The following is a 15545-nucleotide window of genomic DNA, read 5'->3' on the forward strand; positions in this document are numbered from 1 at the left end:
TTCTTTATCCATTCAACTGTCGATGGACACTTAGGTTGCTTCCATGTCCTGGCTATTGTAAATAGTGCTGCAGTGAACATTTTGGTACATGACTCTTTTTGAATTACGGTTTTCTCAGGGTATATGCCCAGTAGTGGGATTGCGGGGTCATATGGTAATTCTATTTTTAGTTTTTTAAGGAACCTCCATACTGTTCTCCATAGTGGCTGTATCAAATTATATTCCCACCAACAGTGCAAGAGGGTTCCCTTTCCTCCACACCCTCTCCAGCATATATTTGTTTACTTTTTGATGATGACCATTCTGACCGGTTTGAGGTGATACCTCATTGTAGTTTTGATTTGCATTTCTCTAATAACTGGTGATGTTGAGCATCTTTTCGTGTGTTTGTTGGCAATCTGTATATCTTCTTTGGAGAAATGTCTATTTAGGTCTTCTGCCCATTTTTGGATTGCATTGTTGTTTTTTTTTGATATTAAGCTGCATGAGCTGCTTGTATATTTTGGAGATTAATCCTCTGTTGGTTGCTTAGTTTGCAAATATTTTCTCCCATTCTGAAGGTTGTCTTTTTGTCTTGTTTATGGTTTCCTTTGCTGTGCAAAAGCTTTTAAGTTTCATTAGATCCCATTTGTTTATTTTTGTTTTTATTTCCATTTCTCTAGGAGGTGGGTCAAAAAGGATCTTTCTGTGATATATGTCATAGAGTGTTCTGCCTGTGTTTTCCTCTAAGAGTTTTATTGTGTCTGGCCTTACATTTATGTCTTTAATCCATTTTGAGATTATTTTTGTGTATGATGTTAAGGAGTGTTTTAGTTTCATTCTTTTACAGGTACCTGTCCAGTTTTCCCAGCACCACTTATTGAAGAGGCTGTGTGCTGTCCATTGTATATGCTTGCCTCCTTTATCAAAGATAAGGTGACCAGAGGTGCGTGGGTTTATCTCTGGGCTTTCTATCCTGTTCCATTGATCTATATTTCTGTTTTTGTGCCAGTACCATACTGTCTTGATTACTGTAGCTTTGTAGTATAGTCTGAAGTCCAGGAGCCTGATTCCTCCAGCTCCATTTTTCTTTCTCAAGGTTGTTTTGGCTATTCAGAATCTTTTGTGTTTCGATACAAATTGTGCAATTTTTTGTTCTAGTTCTGTGAAAAATGCCATTGGTAGTTTGATAGGGATTGCATTGAATCTGTAGATTGCTTTGGGTAGTATAGTCATTTTCACAATGTTGATTCTTCCTATCCAAGAACATAGTATATCTCTCCATCTGTTTATCATCTTTCATTTCTTTCATCAGTGTCTTATAGTTTTCTGAGTACAAGTCTTTTGTTTCCTTAGGTAGGTTTATTCCTAGGTATTTTATTCTTTTTGCTGCAATGGTAAATGGGAGTGTTTCCTTAATTTCTCTTTCATATTTTTCATCATTAGTGTATAGGAATGCAAGAGATTTCTGTGCATTAACTTTGTATCCTGCTACTGTACCAAATTCATTGATAAGCTCTAGTAGTTTTCTGGTAGCATCTTTAGGGTTCTCAATGTATAGTATCATGTCATCTGCAAACAGTGACAGTTTTACTTCTTCTTTTCCAATTTGTATTCCTTTTATTTCTTTTTCCTCTCTGATTGCTGTGGCTTAACCTCCAAAACTATGTTGAATAATAGTGGTGAGAGTGGGCAACCTTGTCTTGTTCCTGATCTTAGCAGAAACGGTTTCAGTTTTTCACCACTGAGAATGATGTTTGCTGTGGGTTTGTCATATATGGCCTTTATTATGTTGAGGCAAGTTCCCTCTATGCCTACTTTCTGGAGGGTTTTTATCATAAATGGGTGTTGAATTTTGTCGAAAGCTTTCTCTGCATCTATTGAGATGATCATATGGTTTTTATCCTTCAGTTTGTTAATATGGTGTATCACATTGATTGATTTGCATATATTGAAGGATCCTTGCATTCCTGGGATAAACCCCACTTGATCATGGTGTATGATCCTTTTAATGTGCTCTTGGATTCTGTTTGCTAGTATTTTCTTGAGGATTTTTGCATCTATGTTCATCAGAGATATTGGCCTGTGGTTTTCTTTTTTTGTGACATCTTTGTCTGGTTTTGGCATGAGGGTAATGGTGGCCTCGTAGAATGAGTTTGGGGGTGTTTTTCCCTCTGCTATATTTTGGAAGAGTTTGAGAAGGATAGGTGTTAGCTCTTCTGTAAATGTTTGATAGAATTCACCTGTGAAGCCATTTGGTGCTGGGCTTTTGTTTGTTGGGAGATTTTTAATCACAGTTTCAATCTCAGTGCTGGTGATTGGTCTGTTTATATTTTCTATTTCTTCCTGGTTCAGTCTTGGAAGGTTGTGCTTTTCTTAGAATATGTCCATTTCTTCCAGGTTGTCCATTTTATTGGCATATAGTTGTTTATAGTAATCTCTCATGATCCTTTGTATTTCTGCATTGTCAGTTGTTACTTCTCCTTTTTCATTTCTAATTCTGTTGATTTGAGTCTTCTCCCTTTTTTTCTTGATGAGTCTGGCTAATGGTTTATCAATTTTGTTTATCTTCTCAAAGAACTACCTTTTAGTTTTATTGATCTTTTCTATTGTTTCCTTCCTTTCTTTTTAATTTATTTCTGATCTGATCTTTATGATTTCTTTCTTTCTGCTAACTTTGGGGTTTTTTTTGTTCTCCTTTCTCTAATTGCTTTATGTGTAAAGTTAGGTTGTTTATTTGGGATTTTTCTTCTTTCTTGAGGTAGGATTGTAGTGCTATAAACTTCCCTGTTAGAACTGCTTTTGCAGCATCCCATAGGTTTTGGGTCATCTTGTTTTCATTGTCATTTGTTTCTAGGAATTTTTTGATTTCCTCTTTGATTTCTTCAGTGATCTCTTGGTTATTTAGTAATGTATTGTTTAGCCTCCTTTGTATTTTTTACAGGTTTTTTTCCTGTAATTGATATCTAGTCTTATAGCATTGTGATCGGAAAAGATACTTGATATGATTTCAATTTTCTTAAATTTACCAGGGCTTGATTTGTGACCCAAGATATGGTCTATCCTGGAGAATGTTCCATGAGCACTTGAGAAAAAAGTGTATTCTGTTGTTTTGGGATGGAATGTCCTATAAATATTAAGTCTGTCTTGTTTAATCTGTCATTTAAAGATTGTGTTTCCTTATTTATTTTCATTTTGGATGATCTGTCCATTGGTGAAAGTGGGGTGTTAAAGTCCCCTACTATGATAGTGTTACTGTCAATTTCCCCATTTATGGCTGTTAGCATTTGCCTTATGTATTAAGGTACTCCTATGTTGGGTGCATAAATATCTACATTTGTTATATCTTCTTGGATTGATCCCTTGATCATTATGTAGTGTCCTTCTTTTTCTCTCATAATAGTCTTTATTTTAAAGTCTATTTTGTCTGATATGAGAATTGCTACTCCAGCTTTCTTTTGATTTCCATTTGCATGGAATATCTTTTTCCATCTCCTCACTTTCAGTCTGTATGTGTCCCTAGGCCTGAAGTGCGTCTCTTGTAGACAGCATATGTACGGGTCTTGTTTCTGTATCCATTCAGCCAGTCTATGTCTTTTGGTTGGAGCATTTAATCCATTTACATTTAAGGTAATTATCAATATGTATGTTCCTATTACCATTTTCTTAACTGTTTTGGGTTTGTTTTTGTAGGTCTTTTCCTTCTCTTGTGTTTCCTGCCTAGAGAAGTTCCTTTAACATTTGCTGTAAAGCTGGTTTGGTGATGCTGAATTCTCTTAGTTTTTGCTTCTCTGTAAAGGTTTTAATTTCTCCGTCGAATCTGAATGAGATGCTTGCTGGGTAGAGTAATCTTGGTTGTAGGTTTATCCCTTTCATCACTTTAAATATGTCCTGCCACTCGCTTCTGGCTTGCAGAGTTTCTGCTGACAGATCAGCTGTTAACCTTATGGGAATTCCCTTGTATGTTATTTGTTGCTTTTCCCTTACTGCTTTTAATATATTTCCTTTGTATTTAATTTTTGTTAGTTTGATTAATATGTGTCTTGGCGTGTTTCTCTTTGGGTTTATCCAGTATGGTACTCTCTGTGCTTCCTGGACTTGATTGACTCTTTCCTTTCCCACATTAGGGGAGTTTTCGACTATAATCTCTTCAAGTATTTTCTCAGACCCTTTCTTTTTCTCTTCTTGTTCTGGGACCCCTATAATTCAAATGTTGGTGCATTTAATGTTGTCCCAGACGTCTCTGAGACTGACCTCAATTCTTTTCATTCTTTTTTCTTTATTCTGCTCCCTGGCAGTTATTTCCACCATTTTATCTTCCAGGTCACTTATCCGTTCTTCTGGCTCCGTTATTGTGTTATTGATTCCTTCTAGAGTATTTTTAATTTCAGTAATTGTGTTGTTCATCACTGCTTGTTTGCTTTTTAGTTCTACTAGATCCTTCTTAAAAGTTTCTTGTATTTTCTACATTCTGTTTCTGAGATTTTGGATTATCTTTACTATCATTACTCTGAATTGTTTTTCAGGCCTCTTGCCTATTTTGTCTTCATTTATTTGGTCACGTAGGTTTTTACCTTGCTCCTTCGTCCTTAACAAATTTTTTTGTCATTTCATTTTTTTTTTTTTTTTTATGGGTGGTGCTGTATTCCTGTCTTACTGGTTGTTTGGCCTGAGACATCTGGCACTGGAGTTTGCAGGCAGTTGGATAGAGCTGGGTCTTGGTGCTGAGATGAGGGCCTTTGGGAGTCCTCACTCCGACTGATATTCCCTGGGGTCTGAGGTTCTCAGTCCAGCAGTTTGGACTTCAGCTCCCACCACAGGAGCTTGGGCCTGACCTGCAGCCTGGGAACCAAGATCCCGCAAGCTTCATGGCACTGTAAAAAATAAAAAAAGGAAGAAAAAAAAAAGGAGCAGTACAATATCAAAGAATAAAAAACAAAATAAAATTAGAAAGATAAAAAATAAATTAGAAAAATAAAACTGTAATTGAAACAATTGCACCAAGGTAAAATAAAACCACAACAGGAAAAAGAAAAATAAAGGGCGGGGGTAGGGAACAAGCCAGAAGGAGAGATCACTAACAAAGTATAAAAATAAAATAAAATTTAAAAAATGAAAGATTTATTAGGAAAAATAAAAATATAAAAGAATCAACAACAATGAATCAATAAGGTAAAACAACCCCAATCTAAAAGAGGAAAAAAGGAAAAAGAAAAAAAAAACCTTGGCTATGGGGACAGAGTTTAGGCAGGGGGTGGAACTTAGGCAGGGGCAGGGTTTTGGGTGGCAAGGGACCTAGGCGGGTGGAGGGGTGATGGTTGAGCGTAGGGCGGAGTCTCTGCTTAGGACCTACACAGAAGGGGAGAGGTAGCGTGTTGAAAAGAGGGCCTTTGGAGTGTGGAGTTCAGAGTTCTGGAGTTTGGAGGTAGGGCCCTGGGTGGGGGTGTGTGGGTGGGGTTTAGGCCCAGCGTTGGAGAGGGTCTCCGAGGGCAGTGGTAGGGCCCTGGGTGTGGGGGTGTAGGGGCGGGGTTTGGGCTCTGTGTGGCAGGAGGAAGGCTCCGAGGGCAGAGGATTAGGCCCGGGAGCCTAACAGGCTTCCCGTTGCCTAAGTGGACAGGGAAAGCACAGGCCCCATTCCCTTCCGTTCCTTTGCACCCCTCCCCCACCATCTCCCCCAGGGCCTCCCCATTGCTGCTGGACCCCTAACCGTGAGTGGGTCCCGCTGGGTGTAGGAACTCCTTCCCTTCCCCAGCTGCCCCTCAGGTGTGCCGGTCCTGGGGGTCTGGCCTTTACTTTTGCTCCCCCTCCCCTCCCTCACTCTCTACCGGTGCCTGGTAGGTGCCCTAGTTGTGAGGAGGCGTGAATTCCGTGTCCTCCTAGTACGCCATCTTGACTCTGCCAAGATGGAATTTTTTAATCCATAGTTTAAAAAGACAGTTATTAAGCTTTGTGAAATTTTTTTTGAAAGAAATTCATATACCAAACAAAAAATGGACATATTTTTTCTGGATTCCTATATTTTATCATTTCATTTAAACTAGGATTTTAAAATAGTTGGTACTTCTATGGCTTTTTAAAGATCACCCCGTTTGAGTTTACTAGTTTATGATAACTGATTTTAAGGAAATACAGTTATAGTTAACACAATAATTATTTATGATTTTCTTTGTTTCCAAAAACTTCTAATGTCAATATAATGCCTTTTAACCAGTCAAGCTGTTTCATCAAATATATATAGTTCAGTGCTTTGCGAGTGGGAGAGTGGAGGTTGGCTTTAAGTTTCTGTAATTTTTAACTGATGAAAGTCCAGGATTCATAATCAGAAAAAAATGTAAGATTCTATTGTTTTCATTTAATTTTCCTAGAGAATGTTAGAGAGACCTAAGCAGTTGTTACTAAACAGTGTAAACTGGTTTAAATTCAGAAATAAATAGTCCATGATATTTTGTACTATGTCCTATTAAGATATATTTCCTAAGTATCTCATAGTAGGTATTTTATCATATTGTAGGTTGTTTTTTTTTTTCCCCAGTGTTGGCTTGCTTATTGTTTCTATGAGGCCTTAGGAGCTAAGCAACAGCACACAGTGAGCCCAGCCCCAGTGAGATTTTTCTCTGTCATAGCCACTCTGGAATGCTACTGTGTTAAAGTAATCAACCGTTTTTAGAAGACAAATCAAATTCAGACTGACTCGAGAGTGGAGTTTTTTGTGCCGTTTGGTATTATTTCTGTTGTGGCTTATTTGTAAAATCCTTCATACCCAGCCCTTAGATTGTGTTCATGAATGTCTTATAGGATAAGTCATTATTTTGAATACAGTGGTTATAATGCTTGTTCACGACCCCACTTCAAATAAATGTCAGTATTGGGATTCTAAAATAGAGATTGCTAACTTTCCCAAATACCATATAATCCTTTTGATATGACCAAGGAATTCAAAATAACAAAAAATAAGACTACTAAGTAGGCAGTTACATTCATATTTCTACCTACACATCATTTGGGAGTCTTATCAGCTACAGTGTAGGGAGTTTGATTAAAAAATAAGCAATTGGTGCAGCCACTATGGATATAAGAGTATATATGTTCCTCAATAAACTAAAAACGGACCTACCATCTGATTCAGCAATTCTACTCTTGGGTGTATATCCAAAGAAAACGAAAACACTAATTTGAAAAGATATATGCACCCCAGTGTTCACAGCAGCATTATTTACAATAACCAGGATATGGAAGCAATTTAAGTTTCCATCAAGAGATGAATGGGTAAAGGAGATATGGTACACACACACACACACACACACACACACACACACACACACACTGGAATATTACTCAGCCATAAAAAGAGTGAATTTTTGCCATTTGCAACAGCATGGATGGACTTGGAGGATGTTATGCTTAGTGAAGTAAATCAGACAGAGAAAAACAGATACTATATATGTTCACTTAAATGTGGAATTTAAGAAATAAAACAGATGAATGAATGTTACAAAACAGAAACAGACTCACAGATATAGGTAACAAACCAGTGGTTGCCAGTGGGGAGAGGGATTGAGGGAAGGAGCAAGATAGGAGAAGGGGTTTAAGAGATACAAACTACTAGGTATAAAATAAATAATATACAAGGATATAATGTACAGCACAGGGAGTACAGTCAATATTTTATAATAACTTTAAGTGGAGTATAATCTGTAAAAATATCAAATCACTATGTTATACATCTGAAACTAATATGACATTGTAAATCAACTATACTTCAATGAAAAATTTTTTAAAATGAAAACAGAAACAAACAAAAAATTAACAATGAGAAACTTAACCAAAGGATATAAAAATAACTCTTGATTAGATAAAGAAATGCAGTGGTCCTGAATGGAGAAATTACACTGTAATTCATGTTGGAAATAAGTTAATTCCTTATAAAATAACTTGAAAATGAGTGTAATTCCAAACCAAATTCCTAGTATATTTTTTGTGCTTCTTTGTTTGTTTTTAGTTTATCTGAAATTCTGATATGTGTCACTTTTGCCATATTCTCTTGGTTAGAAGCAAGTCAGAGACCTGCCCACTCTCAGGGAGAGGGGATTACATGGGGCCTGAGTACCAGGAGGTTAGGATAATTGGGGGCAATCTTAGAGGAAATGCTTAGTACTCTGTAAGCACTTGTTTTCCTGCCTGTAATCATCTGATGGCTTTTTGTTAGAATAAGTTCTGAACTTTTTACTGTGGCCTACAAAATCCTATATGATCTACTCTCCTGTCTGCCTTTCCCATCTCATCTCTGTTCTCTACCTCAGTTTTTGCAAGGACTTGTTCCCTGACCACTATATCTAAGCATACTCTGCCCTCTAGTAGCTATCTTATGACTCATTTTATTTTCTTCATTGAATCTACAACTGTGTGAAATTATTATTTGATCATTTGGCATCATCAACTTCCTCTACTAAGATATCAGGTCCAAGAGAGTGGACACATTGTTTTTCTTGTTCACAACAGTATCTCCAATACTTAACATATAGTACATACTCAGAAAGTCTGATAAATGAATGAATGAATGAATGAATACATTCTATGTTTAACCATGTAAGAATGGGGATACTAATTTGAGTAAGATGTAGCCCCTATCCCTTTGCAGCTTTCAGACTAGTATGAGAAAAAAAAGTTAATATTGTAATGCTATGATAATTGTCCATGCTCACCCACTAGACTACCCAAGTGTAACTGAATCAATGTCTAATGGAAAGTACAGGGAGGAGTTAGTTTAGTAGTGAGAGGGATGGACAATGAATTCTGTCTTAGCATATGAAGTTTCAGGTCTGTATAGGACATACTGGTGACATCACTCCAAAAATGAGTTAAATGTTTATAGAAGTCTGGACTTTAGGAGAGGTACCACCTGTAGATACATGTTTGGCAGTTTTCAGCTTATCTGTAATAATGGAAGCTGTGATTGTGGATAACCCTAAAACTCTATAGAGAAAAAAGAGAAGTAGGTCAAGGGACATTCCAAGAAATATTACCGTTTAGGCTCTAAGTGGAAGACAGAGAAGCATACTATGAAGATATGATTAGATGAGTATTATGAGATCTAGTAGAGTGTCAGGAAATCCAAGGCAATATTTCTTTATCAGAACCTAATATCAAAATTAAAGTAACAGGCAAATAATAGGCAACCCCTGCCTTCTACCTACCCCACTACCCCCAATCCAGTTAACTATGGGAAAAGCCTTTTAGTTGATTCTAGATTCATGTATATTAAAAATTTTCATTGTTAATTATAACTCCTAATTAGACCAGATAAGTCTTCTAGTTTTTACTATATTTTCCATGAACCAAAAGGCTCATCATCTCTATTTCAAGACATAATGGAATAAACATTTACAGTCATTCAAAGTAAAAGTAACTTCTGAGATAGTCTTATCACATGGACCTTTGGGCTTTTCATTCTCAAGGATTCTTTGACTCCCACCAATGAATTTTGCAATTATGAATACCAAATAATTCTTAGATGGTACTTAATATATTAAAGCATATAGCATGGCCTTAAAATCTAATAATTTGTAGCCCTATAATTAGAGCTCAGTGTATTTTCACTTTTAGATGATTGCATTTTGATTGTAAGAACCTATAGGATCTACAGATCTACAACTCTGCATATGCAGAGCCTTGTTTGATCATATAATCATCTTGAGATATTTAAACATTTTTAAATAAGCTTTAAGAAATTTGGTCAAGAAAATAGTTGGAAAGGTGAGATTAATAGTCTCACAATAAAGCTCTCTTATCTGTTTAGAAAGTCCTTATCAGTATTCTTTTCTCAGTTCTAGCTACCTTGGAAGTTAAATGTGACCAGTTGTCAACCTAGGTATGTCACTGTTTTAGAAGATTCATTTGTAATATTTTTTATTTAAATCTAAAATAACATTTCAGCAGGTCACAAAACCAAAGAGTTCATGATACTAAGATCTTAGTAAAAAATAGTTGATTCAGAATACTTACAGTTGATGATTAACATAACTAGCCCAAAGTAATACAGTTTAGTTTCTTTTTTACTACATAACTTGATTGATTTCCTTTATTGCTAGAATTTTACAGCTATGTATTACAACAATGGTATATTTACAACTATGTATTTGTCTACAATAGACAAAATATCCTGTATTACGAACTATAATGAATAGGCTTTACTTTTTTAGTGTACACATATCTAGACACAGCTAAACTTTTTTTTTGATACTAATAAATTTAAAAACACATACTGAAAAAAAAGGAGTTCCTATCTGACCATTATTGCCTAGGAATCACATCAAGATATCTTTATTCCTCCTTTTCCTTTAGCTTTACATCTTGGTTCCCAGGACAGTAACAAAGATTAATTTTGTAAGGTTATTTAGACTACTTTGATAACGTATCAAAATTCAGCGTCTTTAGTTGATATATTCTAAGCAGAGTATCAACTCACACCTTGATAATCCTCCTATCCCCAGAAACATTTGGAATGACCATAAACAATTCCCCTGGAATTAGTGTTTATTTAGTATATTTTACCAATACTATATATTCTCTTTTATCTGTTTGGCCACTCCAAAGAGCCTGATAACTGAGTACACATATAACTTTATATCTATACACTCTTTAAAAAAAAATGTATCTTTTTAGGTTTTATTAAACTTATGTATTATCACAGTATCGAGAGCATTTACGCAATATTTTAACCATGCCCTTTTTGTTGAAATTATACTATTCAATAAAATAAAACTGTTACATCCTTAAACAGATTAAAATATTTCTTAATTTGTATTCAGAGGATCACTGTCCCAATTATTTCCTTTACCTGCCACATTATAATTGTATTTTCTTATTAATAAGGATCATTGCAATTTAAAAAAATTCAAGTCTTTATTGAGCACTTAATATATGTCTAGAACTGTATAAGACACTGTGGAGGCTAAGGAAGACATAAGATAGGGTCTCTGATCTCAAAGAGCTAGAAATTTAAAGGAAAAGACTGCATTTCTGAAACAACAAGAGAAAAATATAGGGAGGATGAAACTGAGTGAAAAATTGTGTGAGACAAACTCTGAAGTATCAAGAACAGAGAAGCCAATGTAGGCTAAAGTAGTTAAAGAGAATTTGATCTGGACTTTGAAGTGATGGGTAAGGGGGTGTGGCATTTAATCTTGGATTTAAAGAATTGACAGATAGACAGATATCCAGAATAAAAGCCTGGCTAAAGAAAATGGATACGTTTTCTGAAACTGAGAATTTTTAATGCAGATCAGATCAAAGATGCTATCTGTTTTGCTAGCTAAAATAATGACAGTTTAGAGTCAACTAGTGCAGCCTACTATGATTACCAGTATTTAAGAAGTTAATTGTTTTCAAGTTTTTTTTACATGGAAAAATAAAAACATAGCTTAAAATCTTAGATTATAGACTGAATGAGATGCTTAGTATAGGTCTGTGTACACTGAATTCTCCATAAGTTCTTGAGAACTAACTACAAAAAGAAATTTATTTTTGCCCATGCCTCTAAAGAAGAGATATACTTTCAAAATGTCTTTAATTTGTGGTTTCTGACTCTGGTGTACCATTTGAAGTCCTGATTTCATATTGCAGATTATTTTGAAATTACAGAACTAATAAAGAACATCTGTGTTAATAGCCTTACATGTCCAACAAAAAACTAAAGTAAAAGATTTTTAAATTGACAAAAACATACAGTGTAACTTTTGTTGGAATTTGCTAGTTTTAAAAAAAATACTTTTCTAAAGTTGCCACTTCATTTGAGGGATGGTATAAAGATGGGCTGAATATAGAGTTAGAGCATAGAAATATTTTATGCTTCTCAATTCATTAGGCCTGATTTGAGGCCCTTCTGTAAGTCCAGTTCACATGGGCGTGGGGTCCCTTGCATCTATGAGGTAGACAGGCTGGAACAGAGGTAGTGAGAGTGGAAGGGTGCTTCCTGCCTTGGCTCTGAACCATGTGTATACAGACAGGATGGTCCAGCAGACTCACTCTCTCATACATTCCAGAACTTTTCTACAAAATAAGCAGAATATTTCAAGTAAAATATTTTTCTTGGATTGAGTTTTAAATACTTCTTGATTATTTTTATTGTTTGGAATAACAGATGTTCACGCCTGTTAAAGAACCCAAAACTAGTGAATATAATTAGAAAAAAAAGAAACTGTAAAATACTTGCCTACTCTTAAGAAGAAATGACATTTTAAGTTTATTCTATACTGAATAGCCGAGAAGAAATTTAAGAATTCTCTTTTGGTATTTTGGATATAAGGATTTGAATGATATTTTGAAAGAAGTTTCTTGTTATTAGTGATTTAAAATTGTTCCCTTTTTCTTTTGCCATCTAAAATAGAAGGTTAGGGGGATAGACTTGTGTTTATCTGTGCATTTGTATTTTACTGATGACTGTATTCAGGATCACCGTGTGATCCTGAATATCACGCTTTGAAATGGATAATGGATCATTATCCATTTGACGTTGTTGAAACTTCCAAGTGATGAAAAACTCTTTCCTTTCTAAAAATGTCCATCTTAGTCAAAGCTTCCTGACAATTGTGATAATGCGAGAATACAAAATCATGGTGTGGGTTTATGTTTTACTGATAATGTAACCTATTGTCTAAAAATAAAATAAGCTTAATTTTTCTTCTGTTCTGTATCGACTCAAAAAGTAATATTCTACAGCTAATCTTTATTTTTTGTATGTTTGTTTGCATAAGAGAAGTTTTAAAAGGTTAGTGCTCAAATTTACTTTCAATTTATATATTCTTTACATAGATAAAACTTCCCTATTTAAACTTATATACTTGTTAAATGGACTCATTATATGCACTTATATGCAAATGTTTTTGGCCATTTGATTCTTAGTATAAGAGAAATAAATCAGATGTGACAAATAGTCTGAAATAATTTCAAAATTCTTAGAATTTTTCCAAGTCTTTTTTGGGTAAAGGCTTAATAATAATAATTACACTATTTTGAAATAATAATTTTACTATTAAAATTAGAATTAAGCTCTAATTTAGATTTTATATATCTATCTGCACAACTGGATATACTCATTAAAATATTGAAATAAAGGACAATTTTTCTTAATCTGGTTCCCATTCTTTTGTTAAGAAGAGAAAGAGGTGAGATAAAACAAATTAAAGGATTAAGAAGACATTGTGACCTCCTCGGATTTCAAAAAAAAATGCACACACAAATACATACGCAATTTCTTTGTGACTAAACCAGTACTATTCAGTCCTCTAAAATGTGCCTGTAATACAAGAATATAAATATCCTTTGTTTTCCTTTACATTTTAAGCAAGTATATATACATGTTTTTCAACACCTAGGAATTGTCAGTGTTTAAGTCTTTTCACAGGGTTTCTAAAATATTAAGTAAAACATCTACCTGTGTTTTCAATCTGAAAATTTAAATTGGTAAACATAATTCATCCAGAAAAGTTTACTCTGTGGGGTTAAACAACTAAATGATTCTAAATTATAGGAATTAACTGAAATGTTTTATAAATTGCCACTCAGATTGCAAACATTGGATTTTTACTGTAGTGACTTTTAGTTTTATTTGTAAACTGACTAACAATGATTTCTCTCAGAATTATCAATCAGTGTTAAATATTTCTCAATCTGTATATAACATATGTATAGAAATACTCCTTTACAAGCAAGACACTTTAGAAATATTCCTATTAGTGTATGCCATAATAGAAATTACTGATCCAGGAGACAAACAACAACACAAAACCAAAAACACCCTTTTGTACTCTCAATTTTGCCACCTACTTAATGCCTTTAAAATCTCTCTTCAGAATTATGTGTAGGTTCTGAACCTAATTCTTCCTCTTACTTGTTGTTTGTTTAGCATACTCATTTATGTCAGGAAACAGTGTAACAGGATAGTATAGTAGGATCTTGATTTTATTCCTTCAATATATTAGATAACTACTCTGAACCTCACTTTACTAATCTATAAAATGGATATAATAATAGTTCCATTTTGGTGATGATTAGATGAGTTTGTATTTGTGCTATGCTTGAGTTATACTTCAATTATAAGGTATGGTGGCTATATAATTATAATTGTCATTTTAAAGCTTATTTTAGTTATAATAATTCTAATTTTAATAGTAAGGATATTATAGTTATTAGTAAATCATTGTGTTTCAGTACTTTATCTACCAAATGAGGAAAGCCTGTGTTCATTTCAGAATTCCTTAACTATAATAAAATTGTATTACACTGTTTTATTTTGTAGTGCCCTCTAATAGAGGAATTAAGATATTTTTATAAGTCTTACCTTTATGCAAAAGTACTCAAGTTTGACATGTGACATTATTATTTATAATATATAGTAATAAATTATTGGTTTTTGATAAAGGAGTAATGACTGTTACCAGGTTTATCTGTTTTTTAAAACCCTATATTTTTCTTAGATATTACAAAAATTTTTCTCTTTCTTCACAAGTAGCTTGTGTCAGTTATTTGATTTTAACATCAGTACTAACAGAAACTAGAGTTAAGAATCTTCATGTAGGGACTTCCCTGGTGGTCCAGTGGTTAAGACTCTGCGCTTCCACTGCAGGGGGCACGGGTTTGATCCCTGGTCAGGGAACTAAGATCCTGCATGCATGCCACATGGCCAAAAAAAAAAAAAGTCTTCATGTATAATTTCTTTCCTTATTCTGAGGATAGTGACTTAAATTAGGTAGTAGCAAACAGATGGTAGTATGCTTATATGGTATTTATGTTGTTTTGTTTTCTGCTAGGAGGTGGGAGAAAGACTTACCACTTAAAAAGAATTATTCTTAGGTTATATGTTGATTTATATGATAAGCTTTAGTAAGAAAGTAGGAAGTTGCCCAGTAGTTTTGTTCATTGTATTTATATCTGGTAAATGCGCTATATTTAAATCTTACACTTTTTTCCCCTCAGAAGAAAATACGTGTATTTAAAACTGGGACACTCAATCTTGATATTCTCCCCCAAAGCTAATCATGTTTTCTTTTCATTCTAGTTCAGACTTGGTTCCTTCAACCTAGAGAAAGTTGCAAACCCAGCTGAGGTCATTAGAGAACTTATTTGTCATTGCCTGGACACCATTGCAGAAAACCAAGCCAAAAATGAGCACCTGCAGAAAGAAAATGAAAGGCTTCTGAGAAACTGGAATGATGTCCAAGGACGGTGTGTGCATAATGTGCTTGTATCATAAAAACACTAAGCTCTTTATATCATTGTAGCTATAAGTTAATGATTTATACATTTATAATATATGTAGACTAGCATATATTTAAAATGAAATCTATCATTAATTATACCTTTACTTAATGTGATTAAACTAAATTATTGGTCATTATTGTACATTTTATGAGTACATTAACACTTTTAGGTCCTTAATATTTGGTAGCACTGGCAAACTAATAACAATAAGGAGTAATTGGACAATGAGAATCAGAACCCATTAATATTAATCAAAGTTTAGGAAGTTGATATTTATAAGGATTAATTGACTTCAAATTATAAGATTA

The 15545-nt window shown here is 34.2% G+C and overlaps 1 protein-coding gene across 8 annotated transcripts in view; it reads left to right on the forward strand.

The window, feature by feature from the left end:
* Positions 1-15545, forward strand: part of XRCC4 (X-ray repair cross complementing 4) — a 278985-nt gene that overhangs the window by 111787 nt on the left and 151653 nt on the right. For all 8 annotated transcript variants that reach the window (XM_059916712.1, XM_059916705.1, XM_059916710.1 and 5 more), the window contains exon 4: positions 15035-15201. In XM_059916712.1, coding sequence (XP_059772695.1) covers positions 15035-15201 — 167 coding nt within the window. The remainder of the gene's footprint in view (positions 1-15034; positions 15202-15545) is intronic.

The sequence above is a fragment of the Balaenoptera ricei genome, chromosome 3, assembly GCF_028023285.1.
Source record: "Balaenoptera ricei isolate mBalRic1 chromosome 3, mBalRic1.hap2, whole genome shotgun sequence".
Classification (NCBI taxonomy): Eukaryota; Metazoa; Chordata; class Mammalia; order Artiodactyla; family Balaenopteridae; genus Balaenoptera; species Balaenoptera ricei.